This window comes from Asterias rubens, chromosome 1, assembly GCF_902459465.1.
Source record: "Asterias rubens chromosome 1, eAstRub1.3, whole genome shotgun sequence".
NCBI lineage: Eukaryota > Metazoa > Echinodermata > Asteroidea > Forcipulatida > Asteriidae > Asterias > Asterias rubens.
Window position 1 is genome coordinate 4,184,829 of NC_047062.1, and position 22,166 is coordinate 4,206,994.

General features: G+C 39.1%; 2 protein-coding genes across 2 annotated transcripts; one reads left to right on the plus strand and one right to left on the minus strand.

Moving 5' to 3' along the window:
• Positions 1-1,250: 1,250 nt before the first annotated feature.
• Positions 1,251-10,933, minus strand: LOC117295057 (E3 ubiquitin-protein ligase RNF8-like). Its single transcript, XM_033777632.1, has 8 exons — positions 10,791-10,933; positions 9,953-10,081; positions 8,126-9,217; positions 6,929-7,087; positions 5,374-5,508; positions 3,679-3,883; positions 2,920-3,102; positions 1,251-2,239 (listed from the first exon to the last, which is right to left on the minus strand). The coding sequence occupies exons 1-8, from the start codon at positions 10,875-10,877 to the stop codon at positions 2,202-2,204; spliced, it is 2,028 nt and encodes a 675-aa protein (XP_033633523.1). The 5' UTR covers positions 10,878-10,933; the 3' UTR covers positions 1,251-2,201.
• Positions 10,934-11,019: 86 nt separating this feature from the next.
• LOC117295067 (39S ribosomal protein L4, mitochondrial-like) lies at positions 11,020-21,257 on the plus strand. Its single transcript, XM_033777643.1, has 9 exons — positions 11,020-11,182; positions 12,987-13,074; positions 14,011-14,194; positions 15,965-16,016; positions 16,820-16,937; positions 17,534-17,691; positions 18,686-18,744; positions 19,577-19,656; positions 20,759-21,257. The coding sequence occupies exons 1-9, from the start codon at positions 11,096-11,098 to the stop codon at positions 20,944-20,946; spliced, it is 1,014 nt and encodes a 337-aa protein (XP_033633534.1). The 5' UTR covers positions 11,020-11,095; the 3' UTR covers positions 20,947-21,257.
• The last annotated feature ends 909 nt before the right edge of the window (positions 21,258-22,166 follow it).

Genomic DNA, 22,166 nt, shown 5'->3' on the forward strand with positions numbered 1-22,166 from the left:
GCTCAGTTGGTAATCCGGAGGTCGTTGGTTCGAATCCCACTCTAGTCGATTCTTTGTTCAACCCCCCCCCCCCCGCCCCCTCAAAAAACAAATTCTTAAAAGTTTCAAAAGAGAAACTTTTTTTGTGCGAAACCTCCGCGTCACTCGTATCCATCGAGATTTATTTCACGGTGGTCAATTGCCAACTTACATGTAGGGTGATGTGGGGCCCATTGCCACCGAAACTCAAGCAAACCACGTCCAGATATTAATGCATTTGTGTCGCAGTTGTTTTAAAGATTCGATTTTAAGAGGTAAAGAACATTTTTGTAGGGAAGGAAATGTACACAAGAATCCAAATGGACGGCAAGACAAGTCGGGAAAATGGGCCCATTATTCCACCATGAAATAACCCATGCGTAAAAATACAATACTCCTGATCAATGGCAGTTCTGAAAGATACCATCCCCGCCCCCCCCCCCCCCATACTTGATTATTTATCTTTGGTGGGTAATTTAATCAAAATTAAGGTAAGTCCTTATGCCTACTTTGATTGTGCAGGATACATGGGTCCCCAAATATAGAAACATTTATAAGGGACAACTAGGCAAAGAAATACGGACGGGGTACCACAACACCTGCAATTTGATTCCAGGTTCGAAGGTTTCGATAAGCATACAGTTCAATGCTAATTAATAAATAATCCCGGTCCTTAAAACAAATTTTAGAAGTTATCGTCAGATAATTGTTTATTGATACAGATTGGTTTAGAACATATACATATTTGGTGTGGAATTATTATTGACGGATGATATCATACCATCTGTTTTCATGAAGTATGGAAATAAATATCAGTTTGAATGAATGACATTTTTTTTGCAAAATTGGGTGTTAACAAAGAGAGTAATTATAATCCCACCGATTCCATTTACTGTACTTAACATTTTCGAAGATCTTTAAAGCCATTGGACCCTTTCGGTACAGAAAAAAAAAAATCACAGATTTACAAATAACTTACGGGATTTACAAATAACTTACGGGGTTTACAGAAGGTAGTGGTGAAAGACTTCTCTTGAAATATTATTCCATGAAATGCTTTACTTTTTGAGAAAACAGTAAAACAATATCAATTCTCGATATCGAGAATTACGGATTTATTTTAAACACATGTCATAACACGGCGAAACGTGCGGATACAAGGGTGGGTTTTCCCGTTATTTTCTCCCGACTCCGATGACTGATTGAGCCTAAATTTTCACAGGTTTGTTTTTTTATATATAAGTTGTGATACACGAAGTGTGGGCCTTGGACAATACTGTTTACCGAAAGGGTCCAATGGCTTTTATGTCATGAAAATCACATCTCTGTGAATGATACCATGTCCTAAAGTGATTCGTCAATACTGCAGTACACCATAGTAGTTTGATAAATAAATAGTATGGTTTCAAAAGCAACGTATTTCATCAATATAAAATCTTCAAAGCGACAGGAAAACCAACGACACTTATCTCCTTAATTCTGACAGTGTTCCACTAACCTAATAATAAGTACATTGGTAAACACAAAGCTTTACCAACCAAAAAGCCCAAACAAAGATGACTGGTTTTTATTATTATTATTTTTGTTCACCCTTGCGCTGACGTTTGATAAGCACTTATATACCTGTTGCTCTCCGAATGCGAAAGAAAACCTCAAGCGAATCTGTTAGTATTTGTATCTGGCCCTTATCAACCTCAATACACTGCAGCAAATGAATGGTTTACTTTGAACGGTTGGAGTCCATGGCAAAGGTTTGCAACAAACTTGTGGTTTACGAGACACAATCAATCCCATGTTGTTGGAGTCCTTCAACATAACAATAGTGGGAGTTCGCCAAAAACCCTCATTGGCCAAGTTCCTAAATAACACCATCTTAACTTCACAGAGAGATGTATGCAGGTTCATATCAATGGAGGAAATAAACCAAAAGCATGTTTAATAGTTTGCTAAGCAGTTTTCCTTCATAGTGTGCCCCGTTTGTCATCTTGACATCAAACGACTGGGCTAAATACTACAAAATGAACATATGGGCGTGGGTCTGGTATCAGCAGATTTCAAGGCAGCAAATTCGAATTTAGCAGGTAAGTAAAGTAGGCAAGCAAGCAAGCATAACACTACAGCCCAGTGCTGTACCTGGCACTAACTGGTGGACTTTCAGTTGCATTTCCTTTTTCCAAAAACTTTTAATAAGGACAGCCTCTCGCCCAGTGACCTCGTCTACCTGTGTAAACAAACAAACAAACACACAAAAATCACAAACAATTAAATGACAAGAGGCACAATCGGAGAGAAATACCCTCAAATAGGGCAAACCCATGCAATCCCTACCTTGATTGCGTGGGTTGGCCCGATAAGAGGGTTTTTCTCCCACATCAAACTGCACATTTTGTTCTTGTTTCCAATTCACTATCCTATTATTTATGTGTGATGAAATATTCAAAATACTATCATTTGATGATATAGAATCAAATACACTCTATGTTGATGTCCTTTAAGGGGAGCAAAGGACCACATTATCAATTAGGAAATAAAAGAAAATATCCTTTTAGCTCAGAGATTAAATTCTTTGTTTTATGTTTCTTTAATTCCTAAGCAAAAAACCTTGGAATCTGAATAACAGACAAAAACAAAACGGACAAATCAAAACTTCATCGGCTCAGGACCGAATTGTCATAATTGCAGTTTGTCTGGGTTTCATGAAATTGCTTTTGCATAATTTGGAGCTGGTAAATGGGTTTTATTGATCAATAGTGTTCAGCGAAAAGAAACTTTCATTCTCTGAGTAATTTTTTTATTTTTATTTTTATTTTTAATTTTTTTGGGTGCATTTTTCATTAATGACCTTTAGATCATTAAGATGATTGCCATTAATGAAGTTATAGAACGGAGCCAACGACTTACCACAAATATGGCAAGTACCACCCCCATAGTACTCGCCATCTATTCCTGGATCGTAGTCCGTGTTGATTGAATCATCTTCGTCATCTTCATCTACACTATTGTCACTGTCGTCATAGTCCGAGGATATTTCTATTGGACCATAATCATGAGATCGGGTACCAGATGCAGGCCCTACTGTTAAACCTGGTGATGGAAGGATAATACAAAACAGAACATGCAGATAATAATATTTTGCCAAAAACCAAATTATATGATGCCAACTCAGACTGTTAAAATTAAAACAACCCTGCAAAAGCTTACCATTTATAAACATTCATAAGGTAAGTCTAGGCTACATTGAAGTCCTTTGACAAGAAATGCCTTCATGCCATGGCTAAGTTTCAGAGCTACTGAAGCAAAAAAAGTAGCTAAGCATAAAACAAATTATGCTACCCAGAATAAGGTTACCAGCCAAAATGGCTTTCCACAACTAACACTTGTGACCAAATTCCTGCTAAATCTTGTTTAGCAGAAAAAAAGTTCAGCACAATTGTATCCTTAAGCAGCTCCATGAAATTTAGCTCTGGCCAACAAAGGCTTCCTAATTTCATCTAGAAATTGCAAATTGCAAATGCCATACGAAATGGTCACATACCTTTTTTGGCAGTGAATGTTTCGCAGGATTTAAGCACAAGTCAACTGATGCAAATTATTCATTGCAAATTTCTGATGTCAAAATTTGTATCACATTCGCAGAATTATGGTCCTTTAATCACTTACTTTTCCTTTCGGTGACGACCTCTTTCCGTTTCTGCTTCATGTCTTCGCTGAGACTCTCCACCATCTTATCAATGTAGTTATCTAAGACGATAGAGCGACTGTGAGAGGTGATGGAAGCACGGCAGACGGGGCACTCTTTCTTACGTTTCATCCAAGAGAGGATGCAGTATTGACAGAAGGAATGGGAACAGTTCAGAGTGGTAGCCTGAAAGTATCAACATTAGAGACACAGCTTACAAGTTTGTTTCTTTGTGTTGTCCACGGGGGACCATACATGCAGATTCACATTGATATTGAATACTAGAGAGACGGCCATTTCCCTGGTTGTATCGTAAACTTGGATCCCTAACAACAAGGCAGCTAACGGTTATATGGCTTCTAACTGGCAACCCCGCACAAAGATATTTACTTTTCTTTCTGTTTAATCTGTGGACCAAGGTGAACATTGAATATAATTAACTTGGTAATCTAGTGACTTCAAGCCACTTGATATTGACTAATACTATGGAGACTGCCAACATAGGGCTGGATAGCTCAGCTGGTAGAGCGCCAGTACGTTCATCCAGATGTTGTTGGTTCAAGCCCTCTCCAGTCAATCTTTCTCTGTTTAAAACCAATTTATTTGAAGATTTACCCAGTGATTTATTAATGCTTGATTTATTTACACACACGGATGCAGAAATTTGTATCATTATGGGAGATAGAAACAAATAACTTGGTAACACAGAGAAGAGTACATTCAAACAAGTGTTGCATAATATAAATAAAAAATCAATGTGTGGTGAAGAGGTTTTCAACTAGTGGTTTAATCCCAACGAGGCCTGGTTCTTGATAATTTTACCGAGACAAAGTCGAGGTAAATTATCAAGAACCAGGCCTCGGCGGGTTTAACCACTAGTTGAAAACCGATTCAACACACTTTGATTCCCTTTTCGGTCAAAAAACATCAACACTTATGGTCAAAAAGTAAAATAAATGCAAACATTATAATTTTTCAATGATTTCTTTCAACACAACCTTTCAACACACCCCTCCAGCTATGAAATGGTAAGGCCCAGTCAAGGCCCTCGGGTAAACAACTCCTGACAAGGGAATACTGTGCGCGTATCGCGTATCGCGTGATGTGGCACAACTGTCTCAGCCGTTGCTCTCGACCAACAGAAATGAATAAGCACAGGTGCAAACTCACGTGTCACGCCCATGTTTCAACACTTTTTACTGGTGTTATATCGTCCGCTCAAACAACCCCTTGTGATGCCCTCTCGACCAATCAGAATGGATAAACTGTCTTAGGTATTTATGAATGCATAATATAAACCGCCATTATTGTTATAACACTGTATAAGAAATTGGTAGGTTCTGTAAAGACATGAGAAGTGTGAGGTGTCTTGGCTGAGCAGTTAAGATAAACGAACTCAAGCTCTGGTGTATAATCAGCAGAGTTGTGGGTTCGAGTCCAGGTCGTGACACTGTGTCCTTAAGTCACTGCTTCGTCTTTGGATGAGATGTAAAGCTGTAGGTCTTGTGTGTTGTTATAAAAAACTATCGACCCACAAAAAACAAACCCAGTACACACAAATTGCACAGAGAAGGGGCTCGCCCCAACGTGTCTGAAAGTGCGTTTATCTTCCAACTTCAATCATGAGGGCTGCACTATAAGGAAGAAGAGGTAGAAGACATGTGTTCATTCCCTACCTGGATAAAGAGTTCAGCACAGACACTGCACTGCAGTTCATTCTCCATGACGTCAGTGATATTCTGTAGTGCCTCTTCCTTAGCCTTCTGAATACAGATCTCATGCTCCTCTTTCTCAAGTCGACTTGCCATCAGCTGATGAGGAAATACAAAATGCATCAATTAGGTTACTTTCATAATTGCTATAATATAATAATAATAACAAATTCTAAAAGCGCATTTCACAACAAACCGTATCAATGCGCTTTACATTAGTCCCCTGGTCATTGGGCCAATAACATCCCTTTAGTCTTTCTCAGCCGAGCTGCAGTGGCGCTCCGAAGGCTTTATCATTCACAATATCAACCTCTACCCTCGCAGGTACCCATTTATACCCCTGGGTGAAGACAAGCAATTATAGTAAAGTATCTTGCTCAAGGACACAAGTGTCACGACCGGGGTTCAAACCCACACTCTGGTGACTTGGCATCAGAACTTGAATTTGATGCTCTTAACCACTCGGCCGTGACACTCATACTTATTATCATAATAAAGCCCACAGTTCTTGCAAGCTACGTTCTTATTCTACTTCCCATTTATGTTTTTCCCCTGCACCTACTCGCGTTTTATGGCCAACGAGCATTCACAGTCAGTTGTAGAACAATCTCTACCTCTTCACATCCGTCAGGCATCATCTTTTGTTAAAAACTCATTTAATTTAATGCCTAGTTACTATAATTTTTGTTTATTCGTTTAAAAATGCTTTTATACAGCACTTTGAAACTTTTTTTAAAGGCAGTTAATAAATAGATATCATTATAATTTAAGTAGGGTGAAATGGCCGAGCGGTCTACGTCTAGAGCATCAAACTCACATTCTAGTGGATGAGTCAATAGAGTATTGGTTCGAGTGTGGGTCTTGACACTTGATACTTAGCAAAGATACTCAACTAGTTTCTTCTCATCTCATCACCCAAGAGTAAAGGGGGCAGGGTTCTGCCCATGGTGGTCGGAAAAACCCGCCCGGCACCCATGATTCCCAGACCACCACTAATTTTCAAATTTTGTGAATTAAATTATTTACCCCAAAACTGAAATGTCTTCCTTTGACCTCAGTGAGGGCACAGTTTGAGCTGGTGACATCTTACACAAGAATCAAAACAAATAAGTCTGTTTGAGGAATGTTAACATAATTGATTTTTATTTAGCGCTTTACACAGCCGAATAGAGTCTCAAAGCACTTCTAACATTACTACCCCTGGACACTGGGCAATTTAATTCAATCCTTAAAACTATCTCAGCTCTCTGGGGAGTATACAGCTTGTGCAACAAATTTGCGCTGCTAAGCTATATCAATCACAAGAACCATTTCTGCCCTCACAGGTACCCATTTACCCCTGGCTGGAGAGAAGCAATTATTGTTAAGTTTCTCGCTCAGGGACACAAGTGTCATGACAGAGATTCGAACCCACACTCTGCTGAAGAGAAACACCAGTGCTGGAGTTCTGGGCTCTTATCCGCTCGGCTACGACCACCTATGAGTCCGTTTGAGAAATGTTATGTGAACTCCAAGTTACCTCAGTATGCAGTTGAGCATATTCCCTCTCCTTGAGGGCAATGACCTCTTCCAACTTGGTCTTTTCATTCTCCAATCCAGCCTGGAGGTCTTTGTCCTTCTCTTCCAGCTTTCTTTCCATCTCTTTCTGAAGACTTTCCTCTACTTTGGCTTTATCAGCCTGGAGAAAAATAAAATCAAAGTTTTAGGACAATTCTGTACAATGAAGCCATGTTTCTTAAAATGGTCAATTGAACTAAAGGTGTAGCGATATAATAATAATAGGCCTAGTACTATAATAATCATAATAACCAGCCAGTACAATGAAATCATCAAAATGCATTTAAAAAGTAAATGAAAATAGGCCTTCATTAATAATAATAATCAACAATCAGTTATTAAATCAATTAACCAACCAACGGATTAATTATCAATCAATGCATCAACCAATTGAGCAAAAACAATCAATAATCAATCAATCAACCAATTAATTATTAAAACGCCATCCAGTAGAATAAAGTCAACCAAAAAGCATTTTTTAAAAGGAAGTGATGACGGGCCTTCATCAAAATGTCCTGCATGAATAAAATTAATATGTGCTAGATTTTAATGAAAATTTTCTATGAAGGTCAACATGAACAGAATCAACATTAGTGTTCTTTTGTTATAGAAGAAAGAAACAAGTGTGTCATGATTACATGCAATTGAGTAACACTCAATAAAAAATGTTTTTCAAATGTAAAAATGAACTCATGGGCAAAAACGCAGAGTTTCAGGAAACGCCCTGCCAAGGAATCAAAACAACACTGTGATGTTACACTTCGGACTCGATCCAATCAAGACAATGGACAATGCAAAGCGACAAAGAGAAACAATCTTTTTCCAGTCCGTGTTGTGATACATTTTTTCATCACAACACGGACCAGTTTCACACTGGACTTCTGAGACACTGGTACTTCAGTGTTGTTTTCACTTTTCACTCTTATTGGTCATTGCTGGAAACCATGCAGAAGGCCACCATTAATGGGGAAAAAAGACTAGTTCAAAAATTATAGAAGGGTAAATAAGCTTTTCCAACCAAATTTCAACAAATATACAGAAAGGAAAACTTCACACTTGACCAAATAACAACTTAACACAAAAATAAACAAGGATTAGTAGACACATCTGTTTGAGTGATTTCGTTTAAGGTGATCTTTCAAATAAATAATGTAAATACCTGAAGCGATTCTCGCTGCGTCTGTAATTGCTGCAACATCATCTCTTCCTTCTTCCTTATTTCCTCCTCTAGGGTAGTCCGGAGTTCCTCTTGCATCTTACCGAGGCTCTTATCCTTCTCCTCCAGTTTCTTATTCCACTCCTCTTGTAGGCTCAATTCAAGTCGCTGCTTCTCCTTGAGGAGTTCCTCTCGCTGATACTTCAGCTGCTCCATCATGGTAGCCTCCTTCTCTTGTACCTGCGCCTCATGGGTGGATTGCATATCTGCTTGAATCTTCTTGAGTACTTTCTCTTGGTCTTGCAACCGCTTCTCCCACTCTGCCTTGAGCTTTTTCTCAAGGGTGAGTTTCTCTTCGGTGAGGGCATCCTGCTGCATTTTCAGCTGTTCTTGAAGGTCTAGTTCCTTCTGTTGGACCTGGAGCATAAGGGCTTTCTCCATCTCCTCTTGCAGCTGCTTCTTTTTGTTCTCCAGCTCCTCTTTCTCAGACTCCATTTCCCGATTGATATCAAGCTCTCTCTGTTTCAATTGCTCCTCCAGGAGTTCCCTTGCCGCCTGCTGCTCAGCAAGCATACGTGACAACTCATTAAACTGTTGTTCGGCCTCTGCGGCTTTCCTTTCAGCAACTCTTTTCTGCTCGGCTAACCTCGCAGAGAGTTCCAGTTCCGTTGTGGAAGCGAGCTTAGTTCTCTTTGGGAGGGGCAACCCAGAGGTGCCCGGCCTATCATTCCTATCAACATTTGTTTGTGAACATGTTCCTATTTTTCTCTTTTTCTCCTCCAGATCTGTCCTATTTTGAAGCACACTATCATTCCGATTAACGTTAGTCCTCCTGCATGCTATGGGCTCAGAGTCTTGACTCTCTTTCCGGCTTTCTACTCTTGCAATATTTCCCCTGTCCTTGCTTGCTTTGTAAGAGCCAAGGATTTGTGAGACTTCTTCATCGGAGTAGCTTTGCCGAGTCAAATTGAAGACAAATTCTGCCTGGGTTTCCCCGTCAGCGACAACTCCAAGTTGTATTGTGTCTCCACTCTGAAGAACATGCGGCCTCAATGCCGTTATACGTGATGAGTTTACATGAACACCATTCAGACTCTAAAATTGATATTAGGTAGAAAAAGAATTTTAAAAAGATTATCAAATGGTTATTGTCCAATACAAGATTTCTGAAGCAACTTTACAGCAGCATAAAGTGCGTCACTTTAGAATTGTCATCAAGTAAGCAGTTTGTTCACAACAAATCAACATTACACAACCAACAGCCTACAAGGCTGTATGTCAAAATCTGTTCAAAGATAGATTTTATCTTGAATGCTGATGTTTGCTGGTTTTTTTTAATGTTACTAGTCTAGAAATTATTTCATAAGACCAGTATATATAAAAGATGAAAGCATTTTATTATAGACATCATTCACAGTGTGAGTTCTTATTCATATGAAAAACACAACAATGCTAGACTTGACCAGTTGTGAGTTTGCTGGCCCGGCACTAAAAACCACTGGTCTCAGAAATGTTGAGTCTTAATATTGAATGGAAAGGACTAAAATTCAATCAAATTATAAATATTCTTCAGGTTTTGAATGATAATGTGTCTTCGAAAATCTCTCGCAAGTGTCCAGCTGAATGCAATTTAAGAAAAGCAAACCTGTTGTGTAGAAAGAAATTTTTAAATTGAGGATAAAATAAAGCTACAAAAATTTGAATTCCATGAATGACAATCGTTTGTACACACCAAATGCTAATACATTTGAGTAGCAAATAATGAGTTCAGAATATACAATGAAAATCATTCATTCCACTATCTATATTTCATTGAAGACACAACATCACCTTATTATCAATGACAGCCCAGTTTCCATTCTCCGTTTCTTTGAAGATGGCATGCTTTCTTGACAACATCAATTGGTTCCTCCTTGATAACAACTGCACGGTGACATCAAGACCACGTCCTATTGTTACCTGTGATATTATAATTTATATAAAGTAAGGAAATATCACTCCACGAACATGTGAAGACAAAAACTGAACAAACCTCATAGTTTTAGGTAGCGTAGGTAGGAGCTTCCCCTAGAACTATGCGGTTTGTGGAGTCCGTAGCGGAATGTACCTCATATATAGGGACATGTACAAAATTATTGTAATGACCATCTCTAATGAGTTGAGTTGAAACCAACAGTTCTTTTCAGAACCACCCCAACTCATTAGAGATAGTCAATGGTGTTACCGCAAACCTTTCCATATTGTATTTCCACCATGCAAAGTCTAACATTTTTGCCCTTCACGTTTGCAAAGTTAATTTTTTTTTTTTTTTTTTTTTTGGGGGGGGGGGGGGGGGGAATCAGATCTTGCCAAAATGAGGCTCAATGTTTTGCTTGAACTCATTGAGATCTGGATCTGTATCTGGAGTTACCATGTAACACTCTGTGTGGGGTCAACATGTACAGTTGGGTGTGCCCATGGATGATTTTGTTATGGAGTTGTTTGACTTGTTCTTGTTGTAGAAATAGAATGTTTATGTTATGGCATGGATGGAGGTTTGGTTATATGGTATGGCCTGGGACGACCAAAACAACCTCCCAAAAACATAGTTTTAACAACTAATAATGGGCAAATTAATCGTGAAAGTTTACATGGAGGGTCTACATGAAATCATACAAGAACAGTTTACCTCAGTGCCTGCCTTAAGTGGAATCACGGAGTACTTTCTGCTCTGGGAATTAAATCTTTTTAGACACCACTCGCAGCCACCCGCCATTTTGTACTTTATTTGCGGGTCGTGTTTCCAAAGATTTCATGTTACCCACAGCAGCCGCCATGAGAAACTGCGTTTAGTTATGCTGGCAATTATTGAACTAAAGAGGGCGCTCTTACTTTATTATTTTACGTACATACACTGGTTGTTGAATTCGTCTCGCCACACATGTGAGCAGAGAAGGGAAAGTAAATTTTTCTCAACATAGTTGATCGTTTTCGATGATGTTGTCCCAGATAACAAGATCCTTACGGCTGTGTAGCTGTGTAGCTGTTCGTAAAATTCAAGAACCAAAGATATTGCGCAGAGTAAGTACAAAGTAGAGTTAGTTGCGATAATGTAACCCTCCTCCCGCTTACATTTTACACAATACGATCTCAATAGTCATACTCATAATACACTATCCTGGTGTCATGTGTTTTCAGTAGGATAACAGGAAAATTGTTCCCAATCAAAAACTGATTTTTTTTTTTCAAATTTTTTAACAATAACACTTACATTTCATGGTGTGTTGAAATTTTGAAAGTTTTGGTTTTACGTTGCGAGAGACAGTCCGCCATATAAACAGTGCTTGTGCATAAAGGTTTATCGCGATTCAGAAACGCACTGCTTTGTGGGATGGAATATGGGGCCGTTACTATGCAGTTTGTACGACTTGCGCACGCAAGGCCTATACCTTTATGTGGGTACATAAGCGCCCTCTCTTGATATTTTGATATATTTGTATAGGGGGTAATAGCGGATGAAGAAGTGGTGGAAATCCCCTCCCCCCCACCCCTCTTTGCATACCACAAGTAGCCAACATTATAAAAATATTGAGTTTCACTTTCATAGACCTTATGTATTGACGTCATCCAGCCGCCATCTTTGAGGTCAAACGGTGACGAAATAATCGAAACGCACATAGATTGGCCAACGAACAACCTCCTTTTGACCTCAATGCGGGGGCGCCGTACTGAAATGACGTCATGTGCATAAGGTCTATTGGGTTTTCGACCACTGTGACTATGTTGGCGCTAGTGGTCAATCTGCGCGATCAACCGATCGTGCTGCGCTATCGACCGATCGTGCTGCGCTATTGAAATATCTATTGGTCGCGCAGCAATCGGTCGATCGCGCCACAATCGGTAGATCGCGCAACAATCGATCGATCGCGCAACAATCGATCGATCGCGCAACAATCGGTCGATCGCGCAACAATCGGTCGATCGCGCAATATACAGCAATGAACATGCGCGATCAAGCAATCGTGCAGGAATGGCGCGTCACGATCGGCCGATTGTGCAGGAATGGTTCTGCGCGATCGACTGATTTTGCAGGAATGGTTATGCGCGATCGGCCGATTTTGCAGGATGTGTTTGGCGCGATCGGCCGATGTTCAGGGGTCAAATTTACAAAGATGTAAGATTGATCATAACTGCAAATCAATCGTAGACTTTGCAAAAGTGTGACGTCAGTCACAATATGAATCACTATGGTGATACTGAAAATTTGTCTTGCAATGAATTTTATTGCTTTGAGAAATCGCCCCCGGGAATGGTTTACCTGCACGATCGTTCGATCGCGCAAACCCATTCCTGCACGATCGGTAGATCGCGCAAAATTTTCCTGCACGATCCGTTGATCGCGCAAAACTTTTCCTGCACTATTGGTCGATCGCGCAAACCCATTCCTGCACGATCGGTAGATCGCGTAAAGCATTTCCTGCACGATCGGCTGATAACGGGCAAAAATACTCGTAGCGCGATCGGTCAATGGCGCAAAGATGTTCATTGCGCGATCGACCGATTGTTGCGCGATCGACCGATTGCTGCGCGACCAATTGATCTTAATTCATCTTTCAATAGCGCAGCGCGATCGGTTGATTGCTCAGATTGACCGATCGCGCCCAACAACTATATGGCTAATCTATGCAGCCAGAGGAAGGTGATCTTGGTTAAAATAACTATTAATATTTATATTACCCAAAGCATAAACATTTAATTGAATTATAATATAAACTAAATAACAAATTTCCCCGGTTTTCTATAGATAGACATTTCAGTTACTAATTTATAATTATGTAGTAATTTTAGTTGTTTTGAAACATAAATTATTTTCTTTTTGAAACAGAATCTGTGCATGACATACAACTTTCTACAAACAACCTCGGAACATGGAACGTCACAGGGTGACAGTTTGGTACAAACGGTAAATACAGGTAAGGGGAATATTCATCAACAAACATATTTATTAAAGCAATTGTTTATTTATTCATGATCCATTTTTTTAAACTCAAGTTGGGGTATTGAAACCCTCAATCCTCTAGTTGTGTTTTTATCACAACAGTATGCGAGGATGGAGGGTTACGATTATCCCACATAGAGAATCGATGGTTATGATATCCCATATTAACCCATCCTTCTAACGGTCTGCGACTGGTCTGGAGGGGCTACAATCAGTGTTGTAGCCACGCTGGGCGGTGCTGGGTTCAATGAATAATCTTGTTCTAAAGAAAGAGTAGTCAATCTAACAGTTTGTAGGCTACTACAATCTCTCCATTTGCTCCCTATGGTCATAGAGTTTTATCAAATTTACTTTTACTTTTTTTTCCTATTGCCTGCAAGGTTCTGCTCCTGAATGCAATACCAATCTGTTAAAGGGAAGGTACACGTTTGGTAATTACTCAAAACAAATATGAACTTAAAAACTGACTTGGTAACGAGCATTGGAGAGCTGTTGATAGTATAAAACATTGTGAGAAATGGCTCCATCAAAGTAGCATAGATTTTGAGAAAGGAGGTAATTTCTCACTAAATTAATAATAAAAGACGTCTAGCCAAAAGTCTTGTATTTCTTATCTGAAAGCACACAAATTCATCCAACAAGAGTGTTTTTTCTGTCATCATTTTCTCGCAACTAAGATGACCAGTTTAGCTCAAATTTTCACAGGTTTGTTATTTTATGCCTATGTTGGGATACACGAAGTGAGAAGGCTGGTCTTTGACAATAACCAAACGTATAAACAATTACTTCACTGCTTATGTTTCACTTAGTTACCTGTTCATGTTTGTTGTGTTGTCATTTAGCCTGTGAGAAATACTCTGCCTGGGTTGAAACGTCAGGCCATTAACTTTAAAACAAAATATCTCCTCAGTTGTAGTTCCAGAGTTACTAAATGCGGACAGATGGGAGAATCTTCCACTAGTTACAGGCAGGGAGGTTGATGCTCCGGAATGTCTAGAAAAACCCCAAGCCTGGATGGAAACACTGAGCACCCTTGAGAACATCAAGCTGGGACTGCTGGATCTTCATCCTGATGTATTTGCGGCCATGCCACGGTATTTGTCATTCATTCATCATTCAATGGACATTTATTTTTTTCATGTCGACAACAACAATTTAGCATACAGTAGAAAACAAATAACGATGAGTATGATAAATGCCAGATAATTTAACAATATTACAATGTATGGAAATTTGATAATAATAACAACAGAAATTAACATGCTTGTCAACATGCAGAAAAAAAGTTTAAGAATGATGCTTTTGTATTTTCCCTGAGAAGTCCATCCTCTGATTTGGGCTGATTTTGATTGATGGGTTTCATAATGCGGTGTATCATGGCCGAGCGATCAAGTACACTGGACTTTACCAAGCTCTGGTGTTTCTGACCAGCAGAGTAAGGGTTTGAGTACCAGTCTTGAGTACCAGTCTTGAGTACCAGTCTTGAGTACCAGTCTTGAGTACCAGTCTTGAGTACCAGTCTTGAGTACCAGTCTTGAGTACCAGTCTTGAGTACCAGTCTTGAGTACCAGTCTTGAGTACCAGTCTTGATACTTTTTTCCTTAAGCTAAGCACCTGACCGTTAATACTTTGTCCTTTCGGATGGGACATAAGTTCAATGATCCTGCGTATTGTGTACTGCACGTAAAAGAACCCAAGTACACTTATTTTCAGGACTCAGGGGTTCTGCCCTGGTGTTTTCTAGTATTGTTGGCTGCAGATTGCGCCACAGTACCTTTGCAAACCATGACCAGCATTCTCCCTTAAAGGAACACGTTGCCTTGGATCGGTCGAGTTTATAACCGTTTTTTTATAAAATGCATATGGTTGGAAAGATGTCTCAAAAGTAGAATACAATGACCCACACAAAGTTGCCTCAAAATTGCGTGGTTTTCCTTTTACTGTGCGAACTAACACGGTCGGCCATTTATGGGAGTCAAAAATTTGACTTTCATAAATGGCCAGCCGTGTTAGTCGACAAGGTAAAAAGAAAACCGTGCAATTTAGAGGCTTGTTTGTGTGGATCATTGTATTCTACTTTTACAACATCTTTCTACCCATATGCATTTTATAACAAACGGTTACAAACACTTTTTAAAGACCAACTCGACCGATCCAAGGCAACGTGTTCCCTTAACAGTGGTTCGCTTGCTCAATGCCAGTCAAAACACCTGAGGACCAGTCGACATTCTCTGCAACTGCTCCGGCTGGCTAGTCCAGTGTTGAGAAGCGTTCCTACTTCAATTAAAAGATTGGCATGTGAAAAAGCTGACGAACTAGTGAAATGACAAGCTAACTGGTCCTGCTGACAGTCAGTGACAGGGGTCGAAATTGCCACTAGCCCGCTAGCCCGGGACTACCAGATTCACAGCAGGGCTACTCATTTTTCCAGTTTAGCCCGGCGGGCTAGTGGGAAAATAATGCAAAAATCATTATCACAAACAGCAATGAACTGTGCTGATGGTGTATTGTAAACTTTGTGCCGTGACTCAAGACATGGTTTTGTTTTTTCGGGCTACCCAAATCTCATCAGGGCTACTAAAAATTCTTGGTTACCAGCCCTGCTGACTACCATGAACATACACTTACTTTCGACCCCTGGTCACTAAATAATTAAGGGCAAACCCTTTGTTATTATGGTGCTTTGTAAATTAATGAATTTGATGTTGGAACAAGAATAAGTCTGATTCCTTGTGTGTTTTGATGGGTATGACTGTTATTGGGAAGAGGGAACATGACCAAGATTACTTTAAATTGTGAATTGGACATTGTTCAAGCCAGTGTAAACATCTTTTATTTTCATTTTGTCTTTTTCTTCATTACAGCATCGATATTTTATATAGAAACATGATGTGGCAACGAAACTATAAAAGAATTGTAAGTAAGATAATTAATACCACTTTGTGTCACCACGAGTTGCCTGTTGAGTGTTTATATTCATGTCAGTTTTTGTTTGTGGTATATTTGTAAAAAAGAAATTAAGGCAGAAAAGATGTTCTCATTCAAAAACAAGAGCACCTACATCTGTGATGCAGTCAATCTGTGGATATTCCTTTGTTCTATACTCAGTTCAATTTACGAAAAACCTACTTTTCAACACTGGTGAAAACCTTGTGTGGGTGGAAGTGTGCAAGTCTATGAAGTGTTCCCTCTGCCGTATGTGGACCTCTTTGGTTTTCAGGTCTACACTTTGTATGTAATGCTTACCTTATCGAACATGATGTGCTAGGGTACACACATAAAGTATCATAAAGACCGTTTGAGCATTAAAAAGATCAGAGGAGGGGTTTACTCTGTGCTGAAAGATTACTCTGTGTCAGTTTGTCAAAAACCAAAGCATTGAACAGCCAGAAATACACAAGCAGTTTTACTAACAGATTTTCCTATCATACTAGTACATTAAGACCTTCTTTTTTTCTTCTCTTTTTTTTTTAAACATTGGGACATTCTTTTTGGCAGGACGGCTTTGTAGAGGTGCTGGTCACCTGTTCCTCCTCGCCACTCACTGGCTTGGTATTTGTTTAGCTATTTTGGTTCTTTGTTTCTTTATGTATCGATTTGTATATTTAAATTGTTGATGCCAGTGTAAAGTCTAATAAAACTAAAGCCAAAAGATAAAGACTGGCAAATGTCAAATAAAAAGTGTGTGTATAATGGTCAAACTTTCGTTTTTTTGGCAGAGTTTAGCAAAAACCAAAAGCCGTGCTGAGGTTAGAGGTGGTGGACGTAAACCATGGCAACAGAAAGGAACCGGGAGGGCCAGACACGGGAGTATTAGGTCGCCCATCTGGAGGAAAGGTTGGTTTACGTCTTGAATAAATCCTTGTTCTTATGCATCAATCACCCTGTGTAGCCCTCAAAATGACTTTCACAGGATGATTTTTCTTTGTTCATGTACATGACCTTTCAGTGATTCAAGATTCATGGTCACTATTTATTTTAGCTATAGCTTTAAAAGCAGTGGACACTATTGGTAATGACTCAAAATAATGATTAGCATAAAACCTTACTTGGTAATGAGTAGTGGGGAGAGGTTGATAGTATAAAACATTGTGAGAAATGGCTCCCTCTGAAGTAATGTAGTATTCAAGAAAGAAGTAATTTTCCACGAGTTTGATTTCAAGACCTCAGATTTAGAATTTGAGGTTTCAAAATCAAGCATATCAAAGCACACAACTTCTTGTGACAGGGGTGTTTGTTCTTTCATTATTATCTCGCAACTTCAACGACCGATTGAGCTCAAATGTTCACAGGTTTGTTATTTTATGCATATGTTGAGATACATCAAATGAGAAGACTGGTCTTTGCCAATTACAAATAGTGTCCAGTGTCTTTAAAACAAGTTATTGGATTTGAAATAATATGGGTTTCTTTGATTTGATTGACTATTTTAGGTGGTAGAGCTACAGGTCCGAGAGGCCCCAAGAGCTACTGGTGTGAGCTTCCAGTGCAGGTGAAGACACAAGGTCTACGCATTGCCCTGACGGTGAAGCTAACCCAAGACAATCTACACATTGTTGACTCTCTGGAGCTACCATCCAATGAACCAGAGGTATGAACTGTGTATTAGTTTACTTACGTATTGGGCATGATATTGTTGCCACTTTAGTCTGAATTGGGGGTGGACAGGAGGTTCGCCCATGGGAAAAGCCTGAACAAAATTGTGATATAAATAGCTCGAATATCTATTAACTCTTTCAGTGCTGAGGTCGTACATGTGACATTTGTTGACATTCTTTTATTGATTTCCGATCAATGGGGCATTTCCAATGGAATTTTATTTTCAGGATACTAGCCCTACTGACAACAATACCCATGTTTATAACAAAAAGTTTTTAAAAGAATTTATACAAAAATCAGGGTCATTACCCAACTCTGACCCAGCCTTAAAAGAAAATGCTGATAAGTGGTTCCACTTAGATCCAGGTCTCTCTTAGTTTGTCCCTCGACTTTTACTAAATTTTATGGGGCCAGAGCTTTTGCGGCAGCAGCAGCAGAATTATGGAATAGTCTTCCGGACACCATAAAACAAGCTCAAACAGTGAATTTATTTAAGACAAAGTTAAAAACACATTTATTTTTGCAATAGCCTTCAGTGCTTCTTTCTGTATCAACTAAATTTTCCTTTTGTATTTACTTCACATCTCTATTAACTTTTACTTCTCTTTTGTTTTCTTCTCAAAGCGCATAGGGACTTCTCTGTGATTGTGATATGCGCTCTAAAAAAATGGTTCATTGTTATTATTATTAGATGCTGTCATATTTGCACAGATCAAGACTAAAACTACATGTAGCAACTTGGCAGCTCTAATGAGCAAATACTACACAATCAGTGCTTCATATTTGTATTGTGCAGTTTTAAAAAAGTTTCTTGGAAAGTATGGAATTAAAGTATTCTTCCTTTTAACTTGACAGATGATACTCAACTTTATTAAACATTACAAATGCGGTATAGGAACAGACTCTTATTTTTTACAGCTGGAGCGGAAAAGTTAACAGATAGTTTGCCATGGAGACATGTTAATAATCTTTGATTTTTTTTTCAGTTTCTTGAAGATTTAGCCTTGGAGAGGCACTGGGGTCCATCTGTCCTTTTTGTAGACAAGTAAGTTTTTAATCAAATCAAAAATTGAATACCCACCCCCCCCCCCCTTTGCAAGATCAAGATGTTTAGATCTCTGCATGTTTAATAGTTAACCATAGCACCATTTAACCACTATAGCTTAAATGTACCCGCTGCCAAAACATAGGACTCAAACTGCCTCTATCTACCGGGCAGCCTCGGTAGTCTAGTTGGTAAGACACTGCTCTAGAATTGCAAGGGTCGTGGGTTTGAATCCCACCCGAGTAGCATGCCTGTGATATTTGTTCACAGGACTCGGGAAAGTACTGAGTATACAGTGCTAACACACATCGGTGTATGGGTAAAAACCAAAATTAATATTCTTTATCCCCGTCGTTGCAAATTTAACATCTCTCACTATATTGCTTCGTCTTCAGATGTAAAGGAATTTGTCATGTGTGTGGTCTAATCTTTTACGTTATTATAATAGATGTTAAACTTGCATCGGGGATAAAGAATATTAATTTGGTTTTTACCCATACACCGATGTGTGTTAGCACTGTATACTCAGTACTTTCCCGAGTCCTGTGAAAAAATATCACAGGCATGTTACTCGGGTGGGATTCGAACCCACGACCCTTGCAATTCTAGAGCAGTTGTACATTATTGTTAATAAAAAAAAGCTTCACCTTGGTATTTCTGGCAGTTGCTGTCGAGTGTGCCGCAGCACTGTGTTAACTTTTATTCGCGCTATTTAAGACTCCAATATTATTACTGTGTACATGTAACTGAAAATATTAATCAAAAGTTTCACTGATAAACATTTTGGACACACACAAACTGATGTTTTATTTTTCTTGACTTGATATTTCAGCAAGCCAGTGACCGAAATGCCGGAAAACTTCCTCCAAGCTGTCAGCGGAATAAAAACTTACAATGTTCTGTCGACAGAAGGTACGCTTTTACTCAGCCAGATTCACATTATCGTATTATGTTTACTCTGATTGATAACAACAATTAGACCTCAATATAATGTTATTTGCTCTGAATGTGTATTTTCCTTCTTCGTTAATGTTGTAATTTATCAAAACGTTTCTTGTCTTTAAACACTCCTTGGTGGAGGTTTGTGCTTCGAAAATGCAATTTCTCTAGTGTAATAGTAACACCATTTATATAGAATCCACTTTGCTTTGTATATTTGTATATTTGGCTAGCAAGACAAAGAACAAATCTACACTGCAAAATAGATAGTATATTCATGGAGGAAGGAAGAGAAGGCCGAACAAGCTTCATATCAAAGACACAGACTCTCTTGCCGCGGTCGTGAAACAGCTGTGGGTAAACAAAGCGCGAATTCCGCAAAGGGCCTAAGCCAGACACAAGCCGCGTTGCATTGTGGCAAGATGGGGGAACGACGGCGCATGCGCTGTGAAGCATTTCTGACAAAATATCAATTTTAAATTGCCTTATAATCAAAATGCTCCACATCGCTCCACCAAACTGAATATACGAACGGACAAAGGAAACCATCACGTACATGATCCCCTAATTGAGCTTCTGGGAAAGGTCGGGAAAAGCCCCTAAAATCACACAAATATGAACCCATATTTCTCACAATATTTCCTTTGTCAAGAGAGACAAATATCCCCATTTCTTGCCACAGAAAAATCGGATTGCGACGATCAAACCATCAAAAGATTCAGCTCTTTTTGTAGAATTACATGGAAAACATGGCGCACGTAAACACCCTAAACACCCTAAACACAGCTACGTTGGTGTGTTCGAATTTAGTAACTCCAGTGTAATATAGTAATATCAGAGCTCGATTCTCGCTGTGTGAAGCGCGGCAAGAGACATGTGATTAAAGATTGGTTTGTAACAATGGTTTGTGAATACCCTGGCGGGCCGTTCGAACTCCTTCTCTTCCTTCCTCCATGGTATATTACCGCAAACTGATTATGTATTGATATTTCATCATGCTCACCTTCGAATTTCAACATAATTTCAATTCAGGCAGCTAATTCTCCAATATTATTCATTCACAATTTGTCTACAGGGTTTAACGTCTACAGCGCATTGAAGCACGAAACATTGGTCTTAACAGTAGATGCCTTGGAGTTCCTTGAAGACAGATTGCTATACTTCACTCGATGTTACAGAAAGAAAGACATCACAGACAACCGGAAGATTATGTTGACACAGCTGAAGAAATCGCAACCCTCAACAAAAATCATTCAAAATTAATAGCCTGCTTGTCTATCATTCTTTTACATGGAACAGCTTTATTTTTTTCTTTTGTTAAAAAACCTATGCAACCGAACAGAGGTAGTTTGCTAGTATTTTTAAGACGGAAACATTTCTGGAGAGTTTGGAAAAAAGTGAGCGGTCAGGTTGAATCTGATCCGTTTTTTTATATTCAACTAATCATTGTGATTTTAACATCAGGCCAGTGAATGCACAACCAGACAAGACCAATAGTCTTGTGTGTGTTTTCAATTAAGGGAATCAATGTGTGGTGAAGAGGTTTTCAACTAGTGGTTTAATCCCAACAAAACCACTAGTTGAAAACCGATTCAACACTTTGATTCCAATTCATAAATACTGTTCGGTCAAAAAAAACAACACTTTTTGGTCAAAAAGTAAAATAAATGCAAAAATTGTAATTCTTCAATGATTTCTTTCAACACAACACCCCTCCAGCTATGAAATGGTAAAGCCCTCCGCCGCCCTCGGGTAAACAACTCCTTAAAAGGGAATGCTGTGCGCGTCGCGCGATGTGGCACAACTGTTTCAGCCAATGCTCTCGACCAATAGGAATGAAGAAACTGTCTTATAAGAACAGGTGCAAGCTCGCGTGTCACGCCCATGCTTCAGCACTTTTTACTGGTCATAAACAAAGGGTTATACACACCCACGCGCTCTCCACCAATAGGAATAGTGAAACTGTCTGAGGTATTTATGAATGAAGTTTTAATGACTCTGTCCTTGCTGTGTCGTAGAGTTAAACATGATAAAACAATATTTTCAAAAAGTGACTTTGACTCTGGTAAATATCTTTCAATCATGACAAATCTTCTTTTATAGTGCTTGTTCCAATAAAAGAATCAAACAGAACTGTTCCTATAATTCTTGCAAGTTGGCGAATTCCACATGCGCAGCATTTATGGTGTAAGTTGTGCCATAAACTTTGCGAAAGTAGACTTACGCAGTTGTGTAAAGTTTCTTGCAATTAGCTGCCGGGCTCAATTTCATAGAGCTGCTAAGCACAAAAATTTGCTTAGCATGAAATTTCTTCCTTGATAAAAACAGGATTACCAACCAAATTTTCAATTTTGCATATTGTTTGTTACTGGTATTCAGCTGTTGTTTGCTTATCCTGCAAATCATGTGAAAATTTGGTTGGTAATCCTGTTTTTATCAAGGAAGAAATTTCATGCTAAGCAAATTTTTGTGCTTAGCATCTC